The 11,365-nt window shown below is 34.7% G+C and overlaps 1 protein-coding gene across 1 annotated transcript; it reads right to left on the reverse strand.

Moving 5' to 3' along the window:
- Positions 1–9,505: 9,505 nt before the first annotated feature.
- LOC145724257 (forkhead box protein D3-B-like) lies at positions 9,506–11,077 on the reverse strand. The gene has a single exon (XM_081972423.1). The coding sequence runs from the start codon at positions 10,781–10,783 to the stop codon at positions 9,788–9,790; it is 996 nt and encodes a 331-aa protein (XP_081828549.1). The 5' UTR covers positions 10,784–11,077; the 3' UTR covers positions 9,506–9,787.
- Between the last annotated feature and the right edge of the window lie 288 nt (positions 11,078–11,365).

Genomic DNA, 11,365 nt, shown 5'->3' on the forward strand with positions numbered 1-11,365 from the left:
CTTGAAAACAGTTTGATATTTCAAGTTTATAAGCAGCAGAAAACGTTTAGGCGAATTTTAGCGGAAGTGTTAGTTAAACCTTTGGCTACGACAGAAGCGGTAAGCCGCGGGAGCTCTGGTGCTTGCCGCTCAGATAGACTGTGGCTCAGATATGTATAGTAGAAGGCAATGAATAAAAAAAATGTAAACATAGCAGGAAGGAGCAATAGCAAACAAAGTGGGTGACAGAAACAAGGGGGAGGGGGGGGGGGGAGTAATATGGCGGCCGTCAATACTTGTTAATCTTGTGCACTGTACAACTTAATTTAAATTTGCAAAACTCAACTGTTAAAGAACCACAAACAAACAAAACAAACTAACACTATACTACAACAAATACAAACAACAAATTTTTGCGGGTTTGAAACTCCAAACTTTCAATGACTTTGCGTCAATTCAACTGCGCAGTAGGCGAATGCGCAATCAACTTCCGTCCCCCTCGCTTAATGCACAAACGGGTTATAATTTGTATTATTGTTACCTCCTGATACTTGTTCTTTTTACTCATTGGTAGAAGGCATATGGGCCGATGCACGTCATTGACGTTTAACGCACCTCGTTGCCAGATGTTTAGTTTTTTCATTAAAACACGAACTTTACATACATTTTGTTTTTATTTACTTCTTACATAGAAGTTGACACAGTTTTTTAACAGAGAATTTTGAATAACAATATTAGTCAATATTGAGTTTTTTTTTGTCTCTCTCTGTAAGCAGTTTTTAGTCAAGTCATCAACAACAAAAACAAAAACAGGAAACGGTCAACTAGCAATCTGGCAACAACGCACATAACTCTGAACTGCATTCAAATTTCTATACAGGTTTTCACGATAATGACGATAGTCAAAAAATAACCCTTGTTTGCTATGTAAACCATGATCCAAAGAGGTTTCGTTATGGAGATACAGGATGTTAAAGTTTTGGTAAAAAAATCTAAATTTATTTATTTCTCTTTAAAACATATATTTTTATTCAGATATTTTCATAAAACTTTGTAAGTGTCAACTGTCAACGATAAAGTACGTTCTGCAATGTTGCATGTTTTTCAATTTTGCCAATGTCGCTCAATCAAACAAGTTACTGAATATTTTTGCAAAAAAATATGTACGCCACTATTTTTCCATAAAATGCAAACCATTTCTAAACTCCTTATTTAATTTAGCAAAATTACGTTTGGTTAGATTGAAACCTAGTTTAGACCTAAATTATTACATACTTCATTTTCATCATTTGGTAATCGTTTAGATTTTGCATTAACGTAATTTTAAGAATTACTGTTTTTTTAGCTTTTTTAACATAAAAGTACATTTTTTTGTAACATGTAATACATCATTTTAATGCAAAAAACGTGCTCTTTTCAACTAGATAAAAAAACAAAATGGCGTCCATAAGAAAAAAACAAGGTGATGATGGTATCTCGAGACCGAAACCTCGGAACTAAAAACGAAATGCACAGAAAGATAGTTCTTAATAAGTTGCTCTAACAATGTTTAAGCCAAATTTAAAACAATTTAAAATTAGCGAAAATACAGCACTTTTTGAAAATGGTTGTTTTAGGTTTTTCGAAAATAATTCAAAAACGAACCAAAAATTTAATATTTTTAAAACGGTGTTGGATTGCTTATTAAATTCTCTAAAACTCTTACGGGAAGCGAGATCCCTGTATAGATAATCGAATCTTGGACATACTGTATAACATATATCGGGAAAGTTTTCTCTAAGTTTGTTGGCCATAGCTTTTATGGATCGGTTTGGGAAGTCTTGTTGGATGGATGCTAATCTGAGGGTTGATTTTGGCTCTGTTCTGCGGCTTTAACTTCTTACTGGACGTTTTGTTTCTTCTTCTGTCCATTTTTCTGTAGGTTTTGCATTTTCTCCCACCGCTGCTCGGTTTTTTAGTTCCAGGTATTTCTTTTTACCGCAGCTGCTGATCTTCCGGGTAGTTGTTGTTGAATTTGCAGAATTGCTTCACGGTCCAGTACGCCATGTTGCAATTGTATTGGTGTGTTGTTGATAAAATGGGTTTTTATATTTACTTGGAATGCAGTGGAAGTGGTTTTATGCTTTTAATAATGCGTAGTATTTAGTTTAACTCACTTTTCTTAGATTTTCCCATGCACTTTGCAGCTGAGACGAACATTTTGTCTTCTAGTTGGAGTTTATGCCCTGTTGCGTGGTTTGCCGGTGGTTTTCCTCAATTTTTTGCGACGAAATTCACCAGGCGGACTGTCCGTTATGTCACCTCGTATTGTTTGGTTTGCCGGACTGTCTTGGTTAACTTTCTGCACACTCTAGCACGAAAAACCGCTTTAAAACAACCATTAAATTGCGTTTCCGCGGTGCTTTTGCCAAAGCGTCCGTACGCTACGAAAGTAAAAAGGTAGTCCACAATAAAAAAGTGCGGAACCGGATTGCTTCTAGCTTTCAACCACAAACCAGGGGCCTAATTCTTGAAAGCAGGGAACGGAATTTTAAAGAGAAGTGTTGATAGAATGTGACAGAATAAGCTGACAATGGCGGGTTCCTGTCACATTCTACAGGACTTTCTCTTGATAATTCACTTCTCTCGTTTCAAGAATACGCACCCAGGTAAATACACAAATTATGTAGTACTGCAAAAGTGTATTAAGAGTAAAAAAACTTTCTCGACATTCGATGCTAAAAACAGATAAAAATTCGCAATTTTGATTCAAATTGCAAGTCATCGTAATGCTTTTCCTGTTTTATATTTTTTATTGACAGCATAGTGGCATATGTCGTTATTGATGAAATAATAGCCCTGTCGGACATTAAGTAAATTATAATTCACTTTATTGAATAAATGGCAGTTGGTTTATTGTATTATTGAACAATATTATCAAAGAATAGCTATTTCACAAGAAGAGACAGTTGAAACGAAAAAGCGAATTAGAGAAAGACAGACCTTACCTACCAAAATTAAGAGACAATCGACTGATATCGGCTTTGATCGTTAATTATCAGGAGTTTTATTGGTTGGTCATTCATGTTCTTAAAGAACGTTGCTATATCTCAGACCACATCAAATATTTATTTTGAAACATCAGTTTAAAGTTAATAATAGTTAATAAGAATTGATGTCTTCCAATGATTAAGAGACAAACTTAAAACACTGACTCAAAAAAAGTAAATAATGATTATAGAAATTAGTTTATATTTGATCCTGAAAATTGGATGCAATTTCTATTTCAGAATGAAATAAGATAAGAGACAACCGGCAACATGTTGCCTACCAAAGGCAAACCGAAGCCAAACATCTCCCCAACATGAAAGGAATTATGCCGGCTGTCCCTTCTTGTTAAATAGCTATTCTTTTGTATTATTTCTATTTTACTTTGTCAACAAAAATTCAAAAGTGACAATTTGTGTCATCGACTTTTATTAGGTAGGTAGTGCATACATAGCAGCTACATACCTATACAGTAGGTAGTGTAGTACATTTTATTTAAAACTTAAAATTCCTATACATTGTCCTTAGGTGTAGCCTAACAAAATCATACAAGTTTCAAGTTTTTGGTTGTCCAAGATGTGTTTACGTCCTGTCAGCACAAGTTTACGGAGAAGAGAGGAGCAAATGCACTTTTAGAGGCCAAGCCATTCACTAATGCTGATCACCTCAATACTTACTTATATAATATATTACTTACTAATATATTATATAGATATATTCCATAAAAATAAATGAAACAAGAATGTACAAAGGGGCATATTTGTTTCTAAAGTTATGAGAAATCTAGTAAGGTAGTCTTTAACTGACTAATAAAACAAAATCCCTGATGAAAATTTGTTAAACCAATTCAAATACTGTCATTTGACAAATAACCTAGTTTAGCAAAATGTCTCTCATCTTACAACACGTCTTTCATGTTGATAAGTTTGGCGACATTGTTTATCTATGACGTAACGATCGTAGGTATATGACGTGAATGAGGTTTTCGTTGGCTTTTCCTATAGTTGCTAGGTATTTAACTTACGGTATCGTTGAGTTGGACTTTTTTACTCGATTATTTCCTTCCTATCAATTTTGACCAATCGCTATCAAGAATTAGTATAACAAATGTAAATATTAAGTGGAAAAATCACTTGACAACTGTCAACTTAGCTGTCATCAATTTTTCCGGAAAAAAATTCGAAAAAATTTCACACTCCTCACAGCAACATAAAGAATAGTGTTACCCTTTCTAGCTTGAAAGTTATTGTTCTTATTAATTATTGTTCTTATTGTTTTAATTAAAATAAAATGTTTATTTAACTCAGGAAATAATCTTACCAAATATCCCTCGTGCATCTAATTTTTCCTGTGGAAAAATTGGATTACTCTTTTCTAAGTAATTTGTTTTAACAACTAGCATGAGCTACTAAATTACTTAGAAACTCGTTTTTCCAAATTTTTCCGGAAAAATTCAATGCACTAGGGATATTACCCCCGAAAATTTTGTTTTACAGTAACTAACTAAAAAAAGCTGTGCTATTGTAAAATTGATGATTGACTTAATGAGAGATTTTATCCCACTAGTGTCGTAAATTACCGTACTAATACAATATAGCTATTTATGATATGAGTGTGAATATTTAAGAGGCTGATTGTTGGAACCATTTTAAGAAAAAAATACTTGAAAAGGGGGGTACAGAAGTAATGGTAACGTTTAGCATAGTGAATAAGTATTATTAAACATTTTTTTCTTTATCCTACCTTTATTTATACATCTTCTTATTCAAAAAACTTAGGCGACACAAAGTCAAAAAATAAAAGTTGTTAAATTAGGAATTAACGCAGTACATTTTTATTTAAATTTGATATTTTATGTCATAAATTGTTCAAAATTTAATCCCTTTTTTAAATATCAGCATGTTAAGGAATACAATTATATCCAACTGGTTATAAACTAAACTTTTTTTTTAATGTTTGACAACAGTAAAATTCTACTATGTTTATTATTGACAACATAAATATACGTCTGCAAACTTCCAGAGCAGATCAAACGGCCTTAAACACATATCCGTTCAAACAAGACTGCCAATCCATAAGGGGAGAGGAAACAGGAAGCCGTGCCGTTTAAGTTGGCACCCCTAAGCAGCCCCACCACTTTGAAGGGTTGGGGGCGGGGCATCCCTACCCCTATGTTATCATTAGTCAGTGGCCTGAAAGGGGCGGAGCTAGCTAGTCTTTTGTTTGCAAGGTAAATAATATTTTGCACAATATATACACCTTTGTGATGGTTAGAATAGGTCCTGTGTAGACAGAGCCGTGTTAATTTTTTTTTTAAATTTACTGATTGTACTGTTACTTTTCTGTAGTTTTGTTCCACATTTATGTTATCGTGCAACTAGGGTTCAATTAAGGTATCACAACTTAAATTTAGTTTTTGTACTAAGGGAGGGTTTTGTAAAGAAGAGTCCTTCCCTGTAAACTTTTATACCGGCGGCGGGGTAGGACACAGTCTAATCGTCAACTCCGAAGTTCGGTATGCATAACTATGGTTTAACGTTAGAATGTGAAGGGTTGTTATATTAGATTCATCCACTTGGCGACGCGCTTGACTACCCTTATGGAAATAATTCGGAATGCTTTTAGTTCCTCCTTGTTTTGTTCCTCCAGGTTTGCGATATAGCTTTAGTTCCGACAACTCCAAATTAATTTTGTGTCTCTCGAAATTATTATTTGTCTTTCAAGGTTTTGTTTCCCTTGAATTTATCTTCACAACGATATTATATTTGTTTTGGTCCAAATAATGGAAATACGAAATACGTTAGTCACTTTTTGTAATACCTACTTGTTTTTAATCAGTTGTACACAAAATTTAATAAAATAGTAACTGATGGTTTCTTCTCTAGATTTTTGGCTAATTAATATAATTTAGTATTATTTAGTAAAGTGCAAAGTAATAATACCAATTACAGTTACTTTGTTCAATAAACTAGTTTGGATAAAGCAATAAAATAAGATTTTTACGACGACGATGGGGTCGTCACCCAAAAAATTTAATTTTTTTTGCTCTATATATGATTAACTGCAAAAAAAATCTTAGTAGAAGCACACTTATTTGGTACACCATATACGAAGAAGTTGCCTCTCTTCTGCTTATAGCAAACTGAGCGAAACAAAATATGTAATCGCGTATGTACCTTAAATTAATTTTTAGCAAATGTCAAAGTTTCAAATGTTATTCACTGTATGACATTCTATAGTGTATCCGGCGAACCTACGGAGTAATAAAAGCGAAAATTAAGAGGGGTTGACCCGCCCCGTCCATTAGTATTGGTCTATATCCGGTCCGTTTTACAATATAATATCTTCTTCTCTCTCTAATATAAGGACTTCTCGGGTCTCATGTCTCGATTCACTTTTACGCACCTGTTTTACAGTGTAATGCAGACCGACCAAAGTTGCCGCCCATCGAATTTTATTACTCCGTAGGTTCGCCGGATAGACTATAGTGTCGTTGTGAGGCCATTTTCATTTTAAAATAGATAATGTTTGTTTTTTAGTTTCAGTTTTTCACCAATTTAAATTAAACACTCTTCTTATTTTTTAGGTCTGCATTTCTACAGAACATACTCAAATTAACAAAAGTTAGTTGATTGATACAATACAAGACATTATATTAGGCAAGTGTTAATAACTTTGGCAACAATGAACTGGTTACACAGAATGAATAATTTGCCTCCCGATTCTAGCCTTCCACCTACGTTACGGAATTAAAAAGTCTCTAATTACGTCACGGGGGACCGTGCCAGGCTCATTTTAACATTTTATTTAAGCCTTTTATAACACTTTCGATTCAATATTGAAATGCAAGACTTAATAGCACAATTAAGGCATAAACTGTATTAAGTTTATTAATATCCGACAGGACTAATAGGTATTTCATCAATAATGGCACCTATTAAGGTCAATTATCTAAGAAATAATGCCATCAGGTGAGGGCACTACGACTGTTTAATAATAAGCCTATTACTCACTTGTTTCGAAAAGATGATAACATCCATAATCTACCCGTGAGGAATAAGTAATTATAAGCCCAACAAACATTTCTGGCTATAATAACCAAACAGAAAAGCAAATTTACTTATATTGGTAAAATTTTACTTAAATTTGACTACAAAACGAAAATCGAAAATCAAAAACTTGTCAAATCAAAGTTTTTGAGTTAAAACTTAGTAACAAATCCTTTTGAAAATGCCCTTCAAGAAAGTGAAACCTACAAGATGAACCTAGTTGAACATTGCCTCCTTTTTACCTCAATTACAACTTTTGGTAAAACAGACTTATGAGGTAGTAGACAGGTCAAAAATTACTTAGCCTTAGAGTTGAAGGCAATTTTTGGTAAACAGATATAATCAAACATTTCTTATTTTTAACCCATGCAAATAATGTCTTTGGTGTCTAAGGCTATTGGTGGTCTAATCAAGACGACAATTTTAAGTTAAGCTTGACCAAATATAGCCTATTTCTATTGCCCTAAAATATCAAAGGTAGAATTTGGTGAAAAGTGAGGATTCCTTTCCTATAATTCAACTTATATAGGTATTTCTTTGTCCAGGACCAACCAATAATTTACTAATATTCAGTGTGTTGACAGAAGCTAAATGAGGGTCATATAACGTCAGGGTGATTAATGAGGGGGATTAAGGAATCATTATTCCCTCCCGACCTAAGGGCAGTCACCCACTAAGGATGCATCAAGCATGAAACATGCGATATGCGGTATTTGATGTAGACATCCACTTATGTCTTTGCAGTTACTGCTAATTCACAATACAGACTGCCAAAAAACGAAACGTCCGTCGGCAAATATGACTCCGTCATCGAATAGCTGGGAAAAAGTGGCAATGAAAAGATGCTTTCAGTTTTGGAATTTCCCTTTACATAACGTAAATAAAAATTTTTACATTTTGGAGTGTCATAGCTTTTAAGCAGGAGTTAGAGCAAAATGGCTTGCATGTTTTTATCTTAACTTTTGGTGGTGTATACCAAAGTCATTTGCAAAGTTTGACAGGTGTGAATTTTTCTTAGTCTTATAAATTTTTGACACTCAAATTTTAAAAATATGTGACAGATCTCATAAAGTTAGAAACTGCAAACCGTTTTGCTCTATCTCTATCTGATTAAGAGCTATGACGGTTCAAAGTAGGAAAAGTTCATTTTTCAAACGTCAATATCTTGAAAACCGTTGCAGATAGATATAGCTTATCATATACTATGAAACATACTTGAAATCGTTAGCAGAATCTTAAAATATAATATTATACAGGGTGTTCCATTTAAATAGTGGAGTAGGTACCAATTTCGGTTACCTATGGTGGTACCTCAAACGTTTTAATTTTTTACAAATAAGTTATTAAATGATTATATTATGTAATGTTGTTTAACGTTATACGGTGATGATTATCTGTTCTACGTAAATTCAGCTTAAAATCAACTAAAAACGTTACAACAACGGTCAGAACGTTGTTTCAACGTAGAATGAACGTGTGTATGTTTATTGGGTAACCAGTTAGTGGTGTAATGCGGATTTCTGCCAATAATGTCAATAATACGCAATGAGAAAAACAGTCAAAGAGTAGAAAACTTTGATCAAGTTTGAGACCCTCTATCCTATCCATCGACACATGAAATTTCATTCATGTCCGCCCAATAAGACAATTATTCGGATTCAAACCAAACAATGCTGCAACTTCGAAACCTCCCAACAGCCAAACGATTGAAGCCATCAAAACGAGTATCAACCCATGTAGCCCCCCTATCTTTCAAACGCAACAATTTCATTGGCTAATCATCGACATATAAAAGACCATTCATGTTCATCAAATAAAGCTCAGGCTCATTAGATTTGGGTTCAAACAAAACAGTAGGTAAATGAAAATTGAACAGAAAACATTGATCAACTGTAAAGCAGCCAGCGGCTAAACGATTGAAGCTACCATCAATTCATGTAGCCACTTGGAAACTCTGGCTATCCATCGACATAACATGTCTGTCAATAAAACGTACCGTAAAAATTTAACAAAAACAAACATTGATCAACTTTGGAGTTCTCTAGCAAAAAAACCCATTTCACTGGCTATTCATCGACATGTCCAAAACATATCCGTCAAATTAGGCAGTTTAAGGCATACTCTTGTTAATTATTTTATAAATTCAATTATTTATAATATCTACATGCCATTATCACTAAATTGTTAGCGACTTGCAAAACGGGTTATTTAATTTATATTAGGTCCAACATCTAATTAGGTTTTCCACTTGCATTGAACTAAGAGTAAGTTTTGAGAAATTTATACAAATTTACTGTTTTACAAAACTTTAACTGTTCTATGTGTTACATCAGTAATATGACATCACAAAAACGGTAAATATTGTTACTTGGTGGTAAGTCAAAAGATTCTCTAAAATAACTGATTGACTTGGTAATTTTGAGAGATTGGAAGTTTAGTTAAAAAACAAACCCCATCTATCAAATTTATTTTTCAACTGATATATATTTTTAAATAATTCACCTTAACCTATCTTACACAAATTAAACTTATAAAACTAAGTTTTTTAATCCACCATCTATACATAGTATAAAGGAACACGAGACATTATCTACAGAGATCATCTATTAAAATTCTAAAGCTAACTACGCTCAAAAAAAACATATTGCAACAAATCAATCACAAACAGTCTATTCAATAATCTTTGGTCTTGGAATGAGATTAACAACCACTAATTTGTCCATCTAGTAAAATCACCTGGTCCAATCCTCGGGACTAGACGAGAGTGGTGAAAATGCGCTCATTTGATTGTGAATTCTGGGCAATCTTACCTCAGGACTTTGCGAGTCGCTTTTTCTTGAACTCTCGCTTTTAGCCAAACTTTTCGCGCTTTCATTGCCGATTATGGAATCTATAGAAAACCCAGTCCTCACTTTCTTACTGTGATGAATTTCCGTCGGAATGTAATCTTCACTGTCCGAAAGTGGTGTTACACCAGATGGTTGAACTGGAACTGGTTTGCAAATGTTGGTTTGTGGTAACAGTATAGGTGGCAATCCTAGACGGGATAAATCCATGGGGCTTAACAATGGTAAGCCGGCTGGTATGTTGGTTGGTAATCCCGGTATGTAAGGGTAAGGATTGTGCAAACTGGCGTGGGTAAACAAACCATTATGGTAGTTTTCTTGGGATTGCAGAAACTGCGCCATCATTGCATTAGCATGATGGTCACGCAGCATTAAGTTGGCCGACGGCCTTTTGTAGCGTTTTCTCCTCCTCAAAAAGCTTCCATTATCAAACATGTCTTCAGCTAAAGGGTCTAACGTCCAGTAATTGCCTTTTCCAGGGTTTCCAGGCTCTCTCGGGATTTTTATGAAGCAATCATTCAAAGACAAGTTGTGTCTGATGGAGTTTTGCCAGGCAGGAAATTTCTCTCTGTAGTAGGCAAATCTGGTCATAATAAACTCACAAATACCACTTAAAGTCAACTTTTTCTGAGGGGACTGCAAAATTGCCATTGTAATTAAAGCAATGTAGCTGTATGGAGGTTTGATGAGTTGATGTCCGCTTTTCTTTGGTGGTTTATCTGAATAAGGTGAGTCTTCAGTTTTGATTGGTGAGTGAGATTCGTTAGATCCTCTAAGATCTAAAGGGCTATCCGGCATTGAGTAACGTTGATCCATAACCAAATCAGCTTCTTTGATATCTTCCGTCGCCAAATGGCGACATTCTTCATCCATAGCTAACATTAAAAAGTAATATCACTATACACTTTAGGTCCACACAACACGTAAAACCGAACGCGCAGTGATCGACACCGTTTAGGCAGTTTAGCGAAAAATGATAAGAACCAAGCGGCAGAGCGTCTTTTTAATAAGGTTTTAGACTCCTTATCTTTAAATCACTACCGGGAGCTGTATAGAGATAAGAAACAGACGTACACACCCACTGTTTGAATATTATACACAGTAACAATTTTAAGAGGATCGTGAGATTTGGTACGATAGTCTTCTAAACCTGGATGGGTGACGACTGCTTTCTGGAAATGTTATACCAATATTATCCTGCCAAGAACAATGATGGTTCAAGCCACCACATTTCCGGCAACGATGTGAGAAAACAAAGCGGTCGACGGTGGTGGGGACGGCAGTCCCGCCCCCGGGCTACGCCCCTTTCACCCCTAAGGTATCGCGTTTACGTAGGGATTTTCACGTTCCTGAAGTAGGGTTGTTGTTCGGGATGAATGTCGATTGATTTTTTCTCTCTCCACTTCTAGTTGGGGATGCGACCCCCCTTTCGAAAAGCGGGCAAATAAAATAATTTTCCTATTC

Source organism: Ips typographus, linkage group LG2 (assembly GCF_016097725.1).
Source record: "Ips typographus isolate SLU linkage group LG2, UJ_Ityp_2.0, whole genome shotgun sequence".
Lineage (NCBI taxonomy): Eukaryota > Metazoa > Arthropoda > Insecta > Coleoptera > Curculionidae > Ips > Ips typographus.

Excerpts from the sequence above, each read along its gene's own strand:
- LOC145724257 (XM_081972423.1), bottom strand. The coding sequence starts at position 10,783 with ATGTTAGCTATGGATGAAGAATGTCGCCATTTGGCGACGGAAGATATC.